The sequence below is a fragment of the Prosopis cineraria genome, unplaced genomic scaffold (assembly GCF_029017545.1).
Source record: "Prosopis cineraria cultivar Desert tree isolate PC_DT_omini unplaced genomic scaffold, ASM2901754v1 PC14, whole genome shotgun sequence".
NCBI lineage: Eukaryota > Viridiplantae > Streptophyta > Magnoliopsida > Fabales > Fabaceae > Prosopis > Prosopis cineraria.
This window is the reverse complement of record NW_026555345.1, coordinates 11,436,641-11,456,757: the sequence shown is the minus strand read 5'-3', so window position 1 is coordinate 11,456,757 and position 20,117 is coordinate 11,436,641. Positions and strand designations below refer to the sequence as shown.

The following is a 20,117-nucleotide window of genomic DNA, read 5'->3' as shown; positions in this document are numbered from 1 at the left end:
GAAGGAACACACGTGTAAGGCCAGTCAGCATCCCTGGGACAAACACATTCTCATAAAAAATAAATTATTATTTATATATTTAATATGCATGAGCAATTTAATTTTAAAATAAAATAAATTTTTATTTACAAAAGATAATGAATTAGAAGTATATTAAAATAAATAAATTACTTTTAAATTCTTCATATTTTTATTTTTTAAATATTAAAATATCCCCGTCCATGGAAAATAAATCTAGTTAATAAATATGTTTTGAATAAATCAAATATAATATTTATTCTATCCATTGTTACAATTGAAAAAATGTAAAAAAATTTAGAAAATTAAGATTTTAATTAAATTTTTTTAAAAAAATATAAATTGATTAATAATAACTTATATTATACTACAGTTAGGAGTTCAAAAATAACAAATTTATTTATAGATTTTATATTATACATTTTTTTTATAAACAGATAGGTAGATTTACTACCTACGTTAACCCCTACAATCCAGTAAACCAATTTAACCGAATAAGTCAGCGAAGATAAATAAATGGGAGAGAAGAGGGAGTCAGCTTTTTTCCTGTAGGAGTCACTGAAAATTTGGATCATTACATTAAATTTGATTATTTAGATTTAATAATTTTTAAAAATATTGATTTAATTTGTATAATTCATATTTGCAAAGAATGAGTAGTGGGAAAGAAAAAAATAGTGGAATGCGATGCTTTCTTCTGCTAGAGAGTCCTAATATATTTTCATAACGTGATGCATGTACCTAGACATGTATTTGCTATTTAATCAGTAATTAAAGTTAACCAACTTTTTTAAACTGAGAGTTAATAAAAATTTACTTATATTTAAAAACAGAGCATTAACCAGACAAAAACGGGCTGCTAAATGATCCTTCATTATCCAGCTTTAGAATCTCTAATACATTTTCCACAGAAATGCTCAAGTCAATTACTCGAACCCAAAATTACGATTGGTAAGCAGGAAGAAAGCAACTCGATTAAGTAACTCATGCCATACTCTGAAGCTCTCAAGGTTTAAAGAGGATACAGATAGAGTTAGAAATAAAAGATGGATTTAAAGGGCCACCCATTTAAGTCTATTTTTATAAAAATTTGAGCTTTAAAAAAATGATATTTTTTAAGAAAATTGAACTTTCAAGCCCGGCCTTCATAAGCTCTGAAAAAAAAGACTTGCGCTTGGACGATTTTTTTAGGCTCGTTTTTGTTTTTTCCTTAAAAAATAAAATATTTTTAATTTTTAAATTAAATTTAAACTTTAGAGTATATATTTATACTTTAAAATTAAAATTTTTATTATTTATTTTTAATTTTTAAACATTATAATTTATATTTTTAAAAAATATATGAAATATTATAATTAAAAAATTTAATTTTAAAAAATTTTAAAAAATAAAAAATAATAATAAGGATTTACGGGCTTGACCCTGAGCCCTTTATATAAGGGTTGGACTTTAAAAAATAAGGTATTTTAAGAAAATCGGGCTTAAGTTCTTAAGGGCTGAGCCCATAAGAGCTGAGCTCATATAAGCTGGCCCGTCCGTTCTTCAATTCTAGATACAAAACACAAGTAGATACATGATTAATGCAAAACTCCACCTGCATTACTGTACCCCTCACGAGAAATCTCTATATAACAAATCAATCCTTGAAAAATACAAAAATTCATTGTCTCAAACAATTTTTTATATTGTAATAACTCCGTTTCATGCCACAAGCTCTTAGTAATACGATATTTTCCATCAAAATTGCTTCAGTGTAGACTGACTCCTTCAGACCTGCCAGAACAGCTGTCATAGTTTACCCCACTGAATGCACATGAGCTTGTAATCCAGGCAAAAATTGCATGAGATATCTGCAAAACTGTCAACTCTTCACACTAAATCAAATAATATAGTATTAAAATCACAAGTTGATTTTCTTGAAACGAGGAAGTCCTAGCTAAATATGTAAGGCCAATAGAGTACTTATGAATTAAGTATGCCATGACACATGAGGAGTGTCACAGAACCGCCAGGTATATCCATGCATATGTGTGTGCTCACTTCATCTCGCTTCAAGAGCCAATCAAGTCTCTGAACTTGCATATTCCATGCCGATCTTCTGCAAAAGAATCACGGTTAGATTTCAACATCGCACGTACAACAGGAAAGTGAGTCAATTCTTCGTGCTTCTCCTGCAAAAGTAGTTCACAATTAATTAAGATTTGACCATGGAAGGTTCTCTCCAAATCCATAACTTATTTACTTAGGCTGTGTTTGGTAGAGTGAAATCACAAGTATGGAAAAGGAATTAAAGCCGGAATCATAAAACAATGATGTTTGGTATATGTAAATTTAAATTTTCAAGAATCTTGATTCAAGCAAAAAAGGCTGAATTGAATTTTTTGATGGGAGCTATGGAATTGGAGCAATTCTATGGAATTGTATTTTTTGAAGGCAATTTTATCCTCATATAAAAATAGAGAAGACAACTATGCCCTTACTCATTTGTGATTAATACTAAAAAAATTGAGCACGCAGACAGTCGCATAGTGAACAATTGAAAATGCTCAACCAGTGCTTTCATTATATATATATATATATATATATGCTCGATTCAAAATACCCAATTCAGACAATTCAAATTTTTATATATATAAATTATCATGTGTGTGTGTGTGTTTATATATGATTTAAATATTTATAATATTTCATTTAAAAAATATTTTACTTATTTTTAATATGCATCATCTATATAATATTTCATTTGTATATTAAATAGTATATGAGAAATTAAATCACAATATTAATACATTTTAATTTTGATTTTAATTTTTAGAAATATTTTTATCTTTTAAGCATAATTCCATTTCCTGTTTTACTTACCAAACAAAAATAATACAAGGATTCTATTTATTTTTTCTAACATACCAAACATATTTTTAAAATTCAATTCTATTCCAATTTTGATTCCGATTTCAATTTCGATTCCAATTTTGATTCTATCAGAAATTATTCAGTCATACCAAACGGGACCTTAGAGAAACACAAAAGCACAAGAGAATACCACAGCACCAAGCCTTTCACCAAAGGACCTAGTGTTTGCACATGCGGGCATGAATATCTTTTGATAAGCTGTTTCAAGGCTCCTGATCTAGAATGTTGCACAGGAATTATTAATTGCACGATAAGATCTACTTTGAATTGAAATCAAATGAACTTCAAATTTTATCAGCAAGAACCTCTATATTGTGAATCCACGCCGAGTAAGGCCCACTACATTAAGACCACGAAGTTCAGCTCTTGCTCCAGACACCATCATGTATTTGGGGACATCTCGTGAAACCTTCAATCATGTAAAAACAAAAACTGTAGTTGCAGCAATTCATTTGGCATAAATTCATTGTAGCATTCCTTTGTTTGACAAGTTCTTCAAAAGGACCTTTTAGTATTACCAATTTAATGCAAAGTGGACATAATCTTCATGCAGAGGATTCCATCAATAATGGCTGACACTACTTGCAAATAGGGGTGTTCACATGACAGGACAGGACCGGGACACTCTCATCCTGTGTCCTGTCCCGAAAAAAAGATCGGGACTGAATTTTGGTCCCGTGTCTCGTCCCGTCCCGAAAGTCATCCTGTTCCGTTAAGAGTCGGGATGGGACGGGGACAAGATTGGGACATCCCGTTGTCTCGATAAATGCAATAATATCAAAAAAGATCTGAATAATAACGTTTATTAAAATTTTAAATCATATAATTTATTAAGTTTAAAATCAAAACAACACAAGTACATAAATAACAATAATTTAAAATTAATTATTGAATTATATTAATCACAACTACACATTATAATAACAAATACAAGTGATCTTTATGCTATAAGATTAGCAACAATAGGCAAGTCAAACATAACATCAAACCATTGTTCTTCTACTTTAGTGAAGATGTACTAAGCTAATTACTCTTCTAAAAATAAAACAATAAATACGTTATAAATAAAAGTTATTAAATAGATAGGTATAAGAATAAATTATATTAATATAATTAATATATTATAAAGAAAGATATCGCCATGTTTATTCTATGCCACTAAAATTATCAATATAAAAAACCTTTAATTTTAAATAAGAATTGCAAGTATTAAATCATAATTGATATAATTAATATAAGTATAAATTATATTAATATAATTAATATATTTAAAATAAAAAATAATATATATAATATTCGGGACGGGACAGGACGTCCCGATGGTAATCCCGTATCTCGCCTCGTCCCGAATACCTTTCTTATCTCGTCCCGTAAAGTTCTGTCCCAATTATTTTCGGGCCGGGACAAGACCCGTCCCGATATGATCGGGATGATATCGGGCCAATTGGGACGGGTTCAGACTGAACACCCCTACTTGCAAATTCAACTATTACTCAAATTGATCAATGAAAATTAACAGTATAATGACAGGGCTGCTGGATTCACTATGACATGAGAGGAAATTAAGGAAGACGCAAGCAACGGAAGTGAATAATTCTGCTGGTCCATGGAATTATCCTACGGCTCTTGAGCAAAATATAGGAAAAGCAAGTGCTGACCCAGTGTTAGGGAGCATCGAAAGTTACTTGTTGGTCCTTAGGGCTTCTAGAGGGTCTTAAGTACGTATTTTGATATTGAGCATGGTGACAAGAGTTCTGGTCCCTCGAATGCCAGTGGTTGGGCTGTGTAGTTGTTATGTAAACCTTGAAATTGTTGCTGTTTTTTGTTCATTCTGATTCATTAGGGGAATAGATTTTTTGACCAGAATCAGTGAAGTCTTTTGCAACATTGATTGGGTATTCCGAAGTTTTAATATCACAACCAAAGAATCTCCCTCGTTTTATTCTTCTGCTGTCTTTTCTTTCTGTATTGTCCTTTACCTTTGACAGGGCTCTATCATATAACCAAAACTGAGGACAACCCATTTTATAAGACATAGAGCGTAATAGTGACTCAAGGCCAACGGATTGAGAGATGCACTTACCACAGAACCACCACCAAGGAAAGAGTAGGAGCCAAGATTGCAGAATTGGTGAACAACGATGGCACCAGCAGTGTGAATATAGTCCTGCATTTGAAGAGTGTTAATTAATTTTATAAATTACACGAATGTTTCTTCTTCTAAAAAAATACATTTGTTTAAAAATTGCTTACCTCCACCATGACATGTCCAGCAAGAAGAGTATTATTTGCAAAAATGTTGTCGTTGCCAACCTTGCAATCATGGGCAATATGACAAGATCCCATGATAAGATTGTTATTCCCAATAACCTGACCATATTGTGCATGTTAGAGTATGAAAATCTATACACGCACATAACCAAATGGGCAATCTTCTTACAGTCCTATCAGTTGACTTTGAAGATCGGTGGATTGAAGTAAGTTCTCCAATATCATTATTGTCACCAACATTCAGGAAACATTCATCCTCTCGCTACATGAACACTGTATTTTATTCAGGTATTTTTTAATATAAAAATAATAATAAATTCAACAAAAAAATGAACTTTTAATAATATAGATAAAATAATTTTTTTAATTAACATGATTTAATTTTATTTTAATGTAGATAATTTTTGTTGGTTAGGATTATATTTCTTTTAGCTCATTAAAATAATTAAAAAAATATAAAAATATAACAAATTAATTTTTTTAGAGGATTAACAACAACAACAGCAGCAGCAGTAGCGCCACCAGCAGCAGCAGCACTGACACCAACAACACCACCAACGACAACAACAGTAACAGCAGCAGAAAGAAGATAAATAAATCTAATTGGTCTTTAGAATTAATTTTGTAAATAGTGAAAAAAATATTACTTAAATATTTTAAAATCTCTTCACTAACTTATTTCAACAATCAAAAAATTATGAAAATCAATTTCTTAAAAATTAAATATTTTTAAATTTTTGTAGATTTGGTTGTTCAACTTATATGTTTATATAAAAAAATTTAAAAAAAAATATTCTTGTTTAATTCAAAAGTAAATTTTTTTCTTTTAATCTAAGTTTTGAAATCAATAAACATAATTAATAAGCAAAAAAAAAAAAAGAATTGTGGTGTTTTTTAAAAAAATTTAATATAAACCAAAGGTTAAACAAGCGTTTACCATCAGCTCATTCATTCAGAGTCAAAACACACGAGCGTTTCGCCGATAGCCCTATTTACTTTCGGCTGCACACAGAAGAGTAGAGACGAAAACATGTAGGGCAGAAAAAAAGTGAGGAGAGCAGACGATCGCACACGTAGAGCAAGCAACACAGAGAAAAGATACGAAGCTAGAGAGAAGGTCGCGCATGCAAGCACAGCAGGCAGAGATGGAAGAGGTATTGAGCGAGAGGGAGATTTAAAGGGGATCGAAGATTGGAGAGGGCATTTTTCCGAAAAAGCAATTCCGAGAAAGGGAGAGCACAATGGGTCGAGAAGTTTCTTCTTCCTCCTTCCCGTCCATCTATTGCTGACAACTGTGGAGTCGTAGCTCGTCTGCCATTGTGGGTGCTCCATGAATCTATGGTCTGTCTTCTTTCTCCGTTCTCGGCACCATCGGCTCCTTCCTCTTACGTGCGTGTCCTACTATGGATGCTTTGATTCCCTTCTCCTTCATTCCTTCTGCACGTCTTCTATGGGTACACCGAAGTTGTTTCCATTGCTGCAAGGGGTTTGATTTACTGGTTCTTTCTCCCTCCTTTGCTTTGCTATTAGTCTGCTCTGCTTTTCTTTGTCTTGTGTCGTCCCTGTTCTAGATTTGGAGTGCGTGAAGAGACTTCAGTCCTCATCCTTCGTTTGTCTTTTTTTTTCTTTTTTGGTCGGCTGAACCCCTTCTCCCTTCTCTCCTTGCAATAAATATGGGCATGAGTTTTTGTGTTGATTATGCTGTTATGGAACTGATTTTTAATGGAAATTCGCTTGTGTTGAAATAAGAAAATTTGAAAGCTTCAAAAGTTTTATTAATAATGAATATTTAGAAAGATATTTGAAGAGAAAGTAGCTTTATATTATCGAATAAATATTGTCACTCATAGAGTGTTTGCTAAATGTATAAAAGAGGAATTGAAGGAATTTTTATGCTTGTTAGATCAAGATTAAATTGGATTTAAAATATATTTTTTTAGCATAAAAGAGCATATGAATCGAATTTAACTTTTTATCTCTTTGTTTTTTAAAAGGTTAAGACATCAACTTGATTTTAATTTTCATGGAAGATAAATTAGGTGATTGATGATGATGATATTTTGATCTTGTTTATTTTAATTATTGGATGCAAGTACCACTATTATCATTATTTTCTTTCGAAAGCCATATCTAAGCATTAAGTTAATTTAAAAAATCTTGAAGAATACATCCTCAAGTCGAAAGAGGAGTGAAGTGTCAAAATAGTTTCTTTCTCTGTTCGAATGTTAAATTCATATTATGCATCGATTGCAAATGCAAATATCTTGATTACTTATTTATTGTGTGAGATTTTAAGAATATTCGCAGGCATTTATAATGATCTCATATCTTATATATCAATAAGATTTTGCAGAGGATTAATTTTGTATACATTAAATATGAGTTTCAATGACCCGCTAATAAAATTAAATTTCTTTTTTAATTTAAATCTATCAAATATTTAAGTCTTGTGTAAAATTTTAAAGAATCTTTATAGAGATTTAAATTAATCACATCATTGTGTAAGATAATAAGTCTTTACAGATGTCACAATTATTAATTTATATAGTAAATAAAAATGACTTTTGTAAATAAAATAATAAGATAAAGTTAATTACTTAAATTAATGTATTTAAATTATAATCATATTTATTGATTATATTTTTTAGTCATGTGAGATTTTTAAATTTTCGTACACCTCTAAAATAATCATATTATCACGTGAGTTAATAAAGCTCTGCAGATATAACGATTAGGATTTCACATAAAAAAATATACATTATGTGTACATACATAATAAATCAATTAAATTAAAAATATAGTTAAAAAATATTATTTAATTCTTTTATTATGTGAGACTTTAAATCTCTGTGGATATTTAAGATAATTATATTACCATGTAAGTCAATAAGGTTTTTCGAGTATGACAATTAAAATTCTTTAAAAAATATATGTATACATGCTTAAACAAATTATTACTAACATTTAAAAATACAAGTAAATAAATTAAATTGTTAGACTTTTTTATTGTGCAAGAATTTGAAATATTTACAAATATTTAGAATAATTATATTACCGTATGAGCTAATAAAGCTCTGTAGGTATAACAATTAAATCTTTAAAAAAATAAAAAAACATAAACAAAATAAGTTTAAACTCTTTTCTTTTTTTCTTATTTGAATATTTTAAAAATTGAGAAAATAATTAAAATTAAATTACTTTTTACAATTTAAAACATATTAAAATTTCAGAAAATTATTTTATTTTTAAAATAGTGAATTATTTCTAATTAATTTTTCTTAAAATATATATTTTTACCAACAACTTATAATCCGAAATTATATGAACTTTGATCCCGTTGTAGGTTACATAGGCCTCAGAGTCTGATTTTGAGTCAAATCCTCTCTTGTAAATTAATAAGTATTCTTCATTTTATTATTATTTTTTAAAACACGTGAATAAGAAAGTGATGATTAAAATAATTTTAAAGCCATATTAATTTAACACAATTAACTTTAGGTAATCATTTTTACAAACGAATGTTGTGGGGTGCCTAACATCTTTTCTATACTCAATCGACTTCTAAATTTATTTCTAATTTCGAAGACTATCTTTATCTTCTTTAAATAGTTTTTCAAGATTTTCTTTAAAATTTTAATAGTGACTTTTATTTAGCAAATTTTCGCTTTGAAGGCCGGAACCTTCACTCTTGCGCATCGTCCGCATTGCATTTTCAGGTGCGACAACGTAGCGGCATAATTAGGAGCATTTATTATGACCCAAAAAAACCAGAGATGAATTACATGACTCTTCACACGAAATAAGTGTATATAATACAATTCAGTCCATTCATAAGTATTTAATAGAGGTCATTAGCTATCTAGCTTAAAGAGTTAGTGCATATAGCAAGGCATTCTAATTGATAACTATGCACGTTAGCAATGTCATCTTTGGGCATGTGACACCACAAAGAAGTATAGATGAAGACTCCCTATTCCAGACATCTATTTGTCAGGATCCTTACTTCACATTTTTCTGTTATAGATCGGCAGTCTCATATCAGGTTATTAGAACTTGAACTACGCTCTCATGAATCTTTTACAGTGATTAATGCTCTTGCGTTTTCAGGTAGACGTAACTAGTATAAGTTAAGCGATTAGTTGTCTGTATTAAGAAAATATCCAAAAAGCCTAGAATAGAGGTAATACCATGGCATTCTAAATGAGAATAACACTCTACTAGCCATTTTATTATTTGACCAACGCACTTACTATCTTATCTATTAATTTTGTCCCAACAATATAAATATAACTGATGATGACATGATTTCAACTTCAACAATCAGAACCTAAAGGGTAAGATGACATAGAATGAGCACTATCAATAGGACAGATCAGCAGACACACACGCACATACAGAATCCCTTAATGTGAACAGCATCCAATAAGATACCTTGTATTTCAAGTCTTGACATTTGACACCAATCACAGCATGATAACCTATTTAGTTATTTCCTCCAACAATGGTTACATCCAGGAAGATCATCACCCACAACAGCACCACTGCCAGACAAAGTTCCCCAAGTAAGTAATCATATAATGGTTAAAGAGAAAGTACTCCTTGCAGAAAGCAGAAACTTAGGCAAAATCAGAAATATTAGGTCTGAACTTACGCCATCAATGTACAGTTATTTCCTAATTCGGTACTTCCAAAAATATGGCTTCCAGGATATAGCTTACAAAAATTGCCAATCTCTGCAGAAGAACTCACAGAACAAAAAGGTCCTATTGAAACCCCCTTAAGCATAACAGCAGGAGACCAATCACTAGAAAACATTAAGCTGCATAAAATATGTTTGATGAGTTCAAGAGACCACAAGATCTTAAAGACACTAGGCTGCATTAATACTCAGACTGCATTATAATTACAATACATTACAGCACACTAAGAAAACAACGTGCAGATTAACCAATCCATCATCCAAGCTCTACTCATGTGAATCTTGTTTTTTCTTTCTCAAATTACAAAATGATGCATCACTTTTTTTTCATCCAAAAAAAAACAAAAGAAAATTGCAAAATGATGCTACTTGTCAGCAAGCCAAAATTACCTTTCTCATAATTGGAATACCATTAATTTCAGGGCAAAGGAAAAGTAACCTCCACAATAATTTACAAAAAGTTCTGATTCCGAGTTCAAACCACAATCAAATCCCCACCACAGCAGTACATCATATAATCAACACAGAAACAAAAAAAGGGACACGACATGTAGACCTATGTTCTCAGCCTAGAGCTGCCTCATAAAACCTTCATACAAAGATGCAATAGGAAAGAAACCAATACCTACGAGAAGAAAACAAGGAGATGGTGAAGATGGTGTGAAGTGAGGAATTCATATTCAAGAAAATACCTCGCCTATGACGGCATTGGGGTGAACAATTGCACCACGGTGGATGAAGCTTGAATTTCCTCCATCAGAAGCTTCCATATTTCTATTCTGCACAGCATCTAGGGGATAATAGACACAGCTCACAGCCAACATCGATCAAAAGCAAAAGAAAAAACAAAGTAGTAATTCAAACAAGAAAGGAGACAGAGGGAAATTTCGTGTGAAGTTTGAGGAGCAAATCAAACATGTTCGTGTGAAATTTCGCCCTGCCTTAGCTTTTACGTCACAATCCACTCACTGAACTTGAACTGAAACTGATACTATTTTGTCTCCATCTCGTCTACAAAACGTTAGGATTGAAGGTTAGGATTGGAATAAAAGCACTAATAAGATATGAGCAAGTTAGAGCGATGCTTTCGGCGGCTAGCGGAGGGCCGCCTTCTAGGACGGCGATATCGGAGGAGGATTGGAATAAAAGCACTGAAGTTATTTACTATTGAACTGACAATATTCACAATTAATCCTTCCATTATTTAACACCCAGCATGCATAACAATCAACTCGGTACAAAAACAGAGTAAAAGAAGTAGGCACTATTTACAGCCAAACAAGCTATATTTACAACTAATACTTTAGCTATTTTATTCAACAAACATGACCAACACATACGACCAGTTGACCACGCATAACATCCTCACTCCAGAATGGGCTCTTGTCTTTAAGGTTAAATAGGGAAAATATAGATGATTTGCGCTTTTATGAGATTCGAAGGGACGTGCAACTGACCACACTGCTAGGAACTGACAAAAGACAAACAAATTGTAAATAAGCATTTTACTTTGCAATAGTAACAATCATTCCCTTGGTATGCATAAAGTAACATGAGCTGGTCGCAAAAAAAAAAAAAAAACAAAACAAAACAAAACAAAACAAAAACAAAAACCATCTGCTGGGATCTAATTATTTCAGATTTAAATTAAAAAAATAAAACACACACAAACACAGCTACAGAAGACAATCGTGCATATTTTTATTAAATAAAGTCATCAAAGTATCTATCATTGTCGCTAAAAAGAAAGGCTAACTCATCCTATGACATCAGTGAGTATGCTCTATGGAATCCAGTAAACATCTGTTTTCTCTTTCCTCAACCTCAGTCCTATCTCTCATCCTTCCCCTCTTCTTTCTCTCTACTCTCTATCAAGAAGCCATGGAAGGAAGCTCCCTCTATGCCAAGCCCTAACATGAATCTACCAAGGTTACAAAACTGAAGCCCCAAATGAATCTGCGAGGTTTCCAAAAATCCAAATACAAAGTTTAGTTTCTTTTTCTTTGTCAAAGCCCAAAAAATTCCCCAAACCCAACAACCCATCACCACCATCTAAATCCAATGCCTCCACAATAAAAGGCCTCATATTCTCCTTATCCCAATCACAAAGGTGATAAAAATTAAGGTTTTCGAGGCAATACCCAAACCCTACCAATGGAGCAAGCACAGGCATGTGTGCTCCACCACCATCTTAAAAATCGCTCCATCTGTTTGCTCCCATTACTATAGATTCCTGATCAGTGCAAATGCTAGAATTAATGGCCTCCCTATCATTGAAGGAGCCCTAGACAAACAAGTAGGTGACTCCATGCCGGGGATGGATTGGTGGCAAACGAGACAGAGAGAGAGAGAATGAAGGTAGTAATGGAGCTACTAACATGAAGGAGCTTCATTAGTGGACTTGAATTCACTAACAAATGGTGTTAATTGCTTGACAGCAACCAATTTAGGGGTCAACTGCAAACTTTCAAGGGTTAGAATCTTGACTGCTCATGATTCTGCGCATTTTTAGCCATTAAAGAGTAAAGAATAAAGATTAAATAAACTACTTCTGGTAGCCTATGTTTCATGGAATATATGGTGGTTGTACTTCTGTGCTGTCAGTGAGTGATGATGGACTTTGCGAGCACTGGGGAAGGCATTTGATAGGAGGGATAACAAGCCCAAGGGAAAGGTAGTAAACATCCGACCGATCATTGTATCGATTGGGGTTAGGCAGAGTCGGGAAATCAGATTGAGCTTGCAAGTTAGTCCATTTAACCTGTCAAATTTGATAGGTTGGACTGACCAAATTGGCCCGTTTTTAAAAACAGGTTGGGCTAATCCAATTCGCAAAATTAGCAAGCTAAAATGGGTTGGCCTATAAGTTAACACATTTTTTATTTTTTAATTACATTATGTTTTTTTAAAATATACAATAATAATAATACTTTTCAAATATATAATTTATGATTCCAAAATATATTCTTTACATTTGAAAGATAATGTAAATCTTTCTTTGAATTTGCAAATGAAATTTTTGTTATAGTTTGTAAATCGATAATTTATTAGTTTTTATAGAAATATTTTGAATATATATTATTTATTAACATCATAAGATGTATTGATTAAAATCATAGATATGAATTCATTGAGAAAAATAATATAAGTTTATATTTAAATTTTCTTTCTCAGTGAGAAAAATAACACACCTAGGTGAGAAAATAATTGATAAGAAAAATATAGTAAAATGAATTTGATTGGTTGAATTCTATGTGTATTTTATTTATTTACACGTTATTTAATTGATAATTTGCCTTAAAATGTGAAATATATATATATATTTATATTATATAAATTTAAAATTGTTAAAAAAAATTTTGGTGAATTTTTGCGGGCCAGCCCACCAAAAAATGGATTGGGTTGAATTTTTCAGTTCGCTTTATTTGGCAGGATGGCCCAATCTAACCTACAAAAATACGCGAGCTAGCTCATAGCCCATTTACCTAGTGCTAGTCAGGGGTTAAGGGTTCAATCGGAGTTGAATTAGAGTCAAACCGATCATAATAAAATACCCAACTTGCAAAAATGTGCGGACTAGCCCATAACCTGTTTACCTAGTGCTAATTAGGGGTTAGGGGTTCACCCGGAGTTGAACCAGAATCAAATCGGTCATAATAAAATAAAATAATTTAAATAAAATCATATTAATCCTTAATATATTTATTCATATTCTAAACTTAATAACTCATAAACTTATACAAAACAACTTTCATAGATTTAAACATGTAAGTAATTAATATGACTATATTTTTAATTATAAGTTATTATTTTAAGTATAAAATAATAATACAAATCATAATATAAGAAAATAAATTCTAAATAAATAATAATAATCAAATCAAAATAAAACTTGAAAAGTTAAACTTATTGGGTACAGCACCCCTCCTTTTCGAAAAACGAGAAGACCATGTTGACATCAACGATTTGAAATCATGATTTTATCTCTTGGTTTTTACACTTAGCCTACGGAACTTCTCATTTCCCTTTATATTCATGACTTTAAGCTTTGGTCAAAACAAGACACTTCTCAACTTTTTTTTTCCCTTCTCTCTACTTTTGACCTTTTCATTTCCACTACTCTCCCTCTTCCGTCCTCAATTTCTATTTCGTCTTCATTTTATTAGTTTCTTCTATTATGTCTAACCATCCTTTTCCATATTGCTGAGTACACTATATCTGTTTTAATTGTTGCTTCTTGGCCTTCTCTAGCCAAGACGGATGCCAAAATTAGTGGTGGAAAGATCATTGCCGAGTTCGAATTCACTAGTAAGAGTGCGATTGGGATCTATCAGGTGTGCCAACTGCCGTCATCGATATGGAAGGATAGTGAAGTAAAGATGAAAAATTAAGGGAGTAACGAAAGGCACAAATCGTTTAGGCTTGTTCTTTCATTTGATTATGATTTTTTTATTTTTTTTGTAAACCTAAAACCAGGGGCTTTCTAGTTTTATGGGGATGTAGCATTAACTTGTTCAACCTATCCAACCCATAGGGTTGAATGAGTCAACCTGGGTTTTCCTCGAGTCACAAGGGTTGGCTTTTAACCTAAAAAGACAGCAAATCAGATCAGACACACTACCAGGTCTCTAGTTTATCAGTCAGACTGGTTTGTCCAATTCAGTTTTCTAAACCATGTAAAGGAGTATTAGAGGGGGCAAGTAGGGAATGAATAGCATCAATCCCAATAACAAGAAGAATAAATGGAAGAAAAGGAAGTATATTGTAAGAGATAAGCTTCCAAGGACTTGCATGAATAGTATCAATTCCAAGAGTCGCCTCTCAGGTATTCAATTGAATAAACATATTGCTCTTAATCTCCTTTTAGAAGGATTAAAAAAAGGAGAATTTTAGTAAAGGACCAAGGAAGGGATTTAATTATTAGCGGGTCCCTAAATAATCGAAAACCTCAGTTTAGTCCTCCAAGACTAAAATGAAAATAATTTGAATACTGAAAAGACAAAAAATACCTTTAGTTTAAACATTAAAAAAAAGTCAGTTTAGGTGTTATCATGGAGAAAGAGCAGGCAAGGACTTCATTTTTCTTAAAAAAGAACCACCATTGATGTCTGTTTTCATCTTCATCAAGGTCTTCATTTTCTACTTTCCATCCCCATCTTTGGCTAGATTTTGGTTGACATTTTCACTCCCATATTCAGCTATTTCGACTTTCACTATCGTGGATCAGCACGAAGGCGAGAAAGTTGAGTTTTCTTCTTTGATCCAAATACACCCAATCCCTGGTATCTCGCTTCCTTTCAATAGTAAGTTTGTTCATTATTTTTCGCCTATTGATGTAAACCATTTAGTGTAGGGACTTTCCCTCTTGTTGGACATTGTAACATGTTATTAGTTTTCCATCTCGCAACTTTTCTTTTCATCATTTTGATACTCAAAGAGAAAAAAACTTAGTAGATTGAAGTTTAAGATTGTCCATTGTGACTTTGCCTTGTTATTTTTTCCTATTCATGGAACTATTTAACAATAGTGATTTGTCCTTTTGTTATTGCATGCCTTCGTTTTTTGACTATTGTTTTTCCATTATATGTTTTGAAATCCTTACTTGATTACTGAATGAGTTGTCACAAACATGTAACAAGTGGAGTTGGATGGTTAACAAGTTGTGTAAGTGAATTCACAAGTAGTTTTAGTTTATTGGTAACAGGCTTTATGTTAATTTTTGTAAGGCTATAAATTTGGTGGAGAAGAAAGAAGGACAAAGGAAAATAAGGAAGGAAGAAAGAACAAGTAATAAGATTAAAAAAAATCAAAAGATAATTTCAAGAAAAGAATAAAGGGAAGGTTAAGTGCATTAAAGAACCTATTAATGATAGCTAGTGCAACATCCAAATAATTCAAAATTTGCATAAGCCCATATCAAACAATTAGACAACATATACAAAAAGAGCAACAATGACTTAGTTAAAAGACAGTTTCATTTTGATGTTCTTCCTTTTGTAATTGGAGATGCATGGATGTTATGAGCTTAATGTTACAATCTTGAAAATGTAAATTGACTATTTGCTACAATGTATTTGTGCTTCTTTTGATGTTCAAATTAGCTATTTTGATTAGTTTAATTGAGTATTTATGAAATATTGGTATAGTTATTTTTTTGACTAGAAGCATTGGAATAGTTAACAAGTAAGTAAGGAAATTTACAAGTAGTATCAAACATTTTACAATTGACGATAGTAATTTAACAAATCATGGATGGATTATAGGATGGATATTGCACAAGTAGCATTCTAATCTTAATAAATAATGTGAGGGAATTTACAAGTTATATTAAACATTTTACTTATGAAGTTTATAATTTAACAAATCATGTTTGGATTTACTCATGTTAGATATTGCACAAGTAATATTGTGAACTTAACAAACAATGTAAGGAAACTTATAGGTCATATCAGACATTTTACTTATAAAGTTAGTCATTTAACAAATCATGTTTGGATTTACAAAGATTAGATATTGCACAAGTAACATTTCTAGCTTAGCAAGTAATATTAGATATCTTACAAGTAACATCAGTACTTTAACAAGTCATATATGTATTTACATGGGTTAAATATTTGACAAATAACATTATAGACTTAATAAGAAATGAAAAAAAAATAATTTGCAAGTAACATTAGATGTTTTACTTGTCATGTTAGTAATTTAACAAGTTGTGCATGGATTTACACAAGATGGGTATTGTATAGTATTTTACTTGTGTAACATCCATCTTGTGTAAATCCATGCTGCGGCATGAATGCCCTTATGCCAAATGCTATGACACACTGCATGTATTTGACAGCACCAAAGATGAACTTCCAACGCGTCCCATTTCTTTGTCAAATTTCCTAATAAGGTAATCTAGGTGTTTACAAAGAGCTTTCTCTTAACTCTAGTTAATGATATTGATTTCACAGTCATAGCATTTTTTGATCAAAATTTAGACACCTATTTCAAAAAACTCACTCATTTACAATCTTGACACACAACTTAGATGCCCAAATCACATGACAAGTGCCAAAAGCTAAATTCACACCTTAGACCACAATCAAAAGACTAACATGGATATGTGCAATACACCATATCACTAACAACACATATAACACACATTTTTAATGCTCAACCCCTCAACACAAGAGTATAAGGAGGAGTTCATAAATTACCATATCATTCCACAATGATCACATTCTTATTAACTTCCTATTTGCACTAATATTTTGGCCTTGTAGTAGATTTAATGAGTACATATACAATTCTAGGGCCTAAAATACACAATATAATTCAACAATCACATAGTACAAGTAGGGCAAGACATGAATTTTCCCTAGTTGGCAATATCATACAAGATTATACACATTAATAATCAAAAAGAAAATGAGGCTTGCAAATAGGCTAGTAATCTTATGCCTTAAGTTGTTTCCTTCTATCTTGTCTCATTGAGGTAGTTCCTGTAACATTGAAGATAATAGGGTGAGTATAACTACTTAGTAACTAAGGTTAATCTTACTTATGCTAATGCAAGTTAATTAATTTAAATGCAAGTGACAAAGACATCATTCTCAATTTATTGAGCATATAGATGAAACAATATTCACATTTTGTATTCATATTGGCATATAATCATGATATAACAACTAGATAACACCATTTCACATTTACACAAGATTAATCACATAATTTTTATCACTAGGGCCATAATACAGACAATGATCTGCCCTTTTATCATAATATGTATGATCACACATTCCTTATATTCTCCTTATGCCTCTAGCATAAAACCATGGGCTAAAACATATTGGGCTCATCTAAGACGTGATACTACCCTAGCCATTTACGTGTGAGAGGCTACTTGGCTAAGGTTACTTAACTCACTTGTGGGTCACAATTTTTCTGAAATCTCACATTATGGGGTGTTATTCTCTTTAGCCCTTCCTTATTGAATAAGCAAAAAACTAGTTAGGTTTGAATCCCTCATTAAACTAGTGGGACAATCCCTCATTGAACAAGTAGGATAATGAGTATAATAAGTTTAGGCAAACCATTAAGCTCTGATAGAAGCCACATAAATTTTAATTCTCTACTCCTCTTTCTAGGCAAACCCTTGCCTTTTATGATCACACAGTGCATCAAATGCAATTTCTCATAACGTGCAATTATTTCACACCCTAACATGTCAACTCAATTCATTATCCTCCACATTTTTTAAATTCACAATTAATTATTAAACTCCTCACAATACACAATTGTTGAACTCTATAAAGTAACACATCATAGAACTTCACAAAACACTATTTCATTGAACTTTTTACAACTCAAGTCATGAACTCTACTTAACACAAAATTATTGAACTCTATTAACAAATCACATCATTGAACTTTACAAGGTCATCCTATTGGATTTTTAAGTAAGTCATGTCACATTTGCTTTTCATTCAATTTCACATATTTCAGTTATCAAGTATAAGAAAGAATTCTCAAAGTTACCTTAAACCTTTGAGAGATTAAATATTTTACCTCTTAAATACACACTTTTAAAGCTCCCCTAAAGCCTGAATGGTGCCAAATGTGATCATTCTACATTTAATGATAATAAAAATCTCAACATCCCTTTTTGAATAATTTTCAATGTCTATCATTACACTTCCAAACTCTTAATAAGATAATTTGTCCCTTTTAGACTTACACATTGGGTTCATTAACTCCTATTATGTCACCATAACTTCATTGAGGTCTTAAACAACCATTAATGACATTTTTCAACTTCTGTCCACCACATTAATGGTGAATTTTCAAGTATTAATGGCTATCAACTATCAAAAACATATTCATTACTCTTCAAAGGGTTCAAAGAACCTAAACAAATCTCATTAACTTTATTTAAGTCAATAGATTCAGACCCATAGCTCTATGAACCAGAAAATATCTTTCTTAACTAAACCCTAATTTCCAACTTCAAGAAAAGTGAAAAAGAAAGAGAGATTCAAGTTTAGAAAATTTACCTCTAGTTTTTTTAAACTCTAAAATGCTCTAAAATCTAAGAGCCTAAGTTCTTTACGCCCTAGCAGAGCTCCTCATGCTTCTCTTCACTTTTCTCCCTTTTTTCTCTATTTTTTTAGCTGCAGAACGCTCTTAGTTCTATATAATTTGTACTATGCACTGTGACATGTGGTATAGAAAGTAATCTCTTGCTTCCTAATGGCTTGTGCACCATAGCTTCTTATGCACATGCCATAGCATGTGCATAGAGTCATTTCTCTTTATTTCCCTCACTTTTTCATGTCCGAGTGACTCGACCTCACTCTAAACTCAATTTTAGGGCTAAAATCACAACGCATAACATCTGTTAACTCTTTATAACCACACATTACATTAATTTACTTAATTAACTTTATTTATTCAACTAATTAAGGCATAAATTCTTCAAGATGTTACACATAACTTTTTATCAAGTTAGCTTTACAACAAGTAAGGAGAAATGAGTGTAAAGGGTCAACCCTATTAAAGGAAGGGTGGGAAGGTTTAACGCAACAATTCAATGTATTAACCTTAAGAAAATTCAACAAGTAATAATTGAAAAACAATTTAACGTAACAATTGAATGTATTAAGCTCAAGACTATTCACATGCATCTTAAAAATGTATTGTGTGCTTGCAAAAAGCTAGTAAAAGAATATGTCCAACCAAAAGATCATACATTTCAAGATATACATTTAAAAATTTTAGGTGGCCCGTGATGTTGGCCATTCTTTAAAGGTGCCATAAAAGCAATTGATGAAAAATATATCCCGTGCATGGTCAGTGTTGAATAGCAAGGGAAATATATTGAAAGGAAAGGTATTCTAACACAAAATATAATGGCTGTATGAGATTGGGATATGTGCTTCACTTATGTCATGGTTGGATAGGAGAGGACTGCCTATGATGCTCACATATTTGACAATGACTCACAAGACAGAACATGAATTTTTCACATCCACCTTAAGGTATATTTCATATTTATCTAATTTAAAATAATTTATTTCAATATTTAATAAATTCCTACAATATCTATTTTTTATTAGTAGGTAAATATTATTTAGTGGATGCTGGCTATCTAATGCCACATGAATATTTAGGTTCTTATAGATCTCATAGGTATCACCTCTTATATTTTAAGTGTTCATCCAAATTTGCAAAC

At 31.6% G+C, this 20,117-nt stretch overlaps 1 protein-coding gene across 1 annotated transcript; it reads right to left on the bottom strand.

The window, feature by feature from the left end:
• Nucleotides 1-1,718: 1,718 nt before the first annotated feature.
• Nucleotides 1,719-12,466, bottom strand: LOC129292322 (probable acyl-[acyl-carrier-protein]--UDP-N-acetylglucosamine O-acyltransferase, mitochondrial). The gene is given in 10 exon segments (XM_054929894.1): nucleotides 1,719-2,251; nucleotides 3,052-3,148; nucleotides 3,245-3,340; nucleotides 5,015-5,098; nucleotides 5,185-5,301; nucleotides 5,372-5,464; nucleotides 9,634-9,711; nucleotides 9,713-9,743; nucleotides 9,854-10,021; nucleotides 10,527-12,466. Coding segments are annotated over 10 exon segments (999 nt in total). The 5' UTR covers nucleotides 10,580-12,466; the 3' UTR covers nucleotides 1,719-2,069.
• Between the last annotated feature and the right edge of the window lie 7,651 nt (nucleotides 12,467-20,117).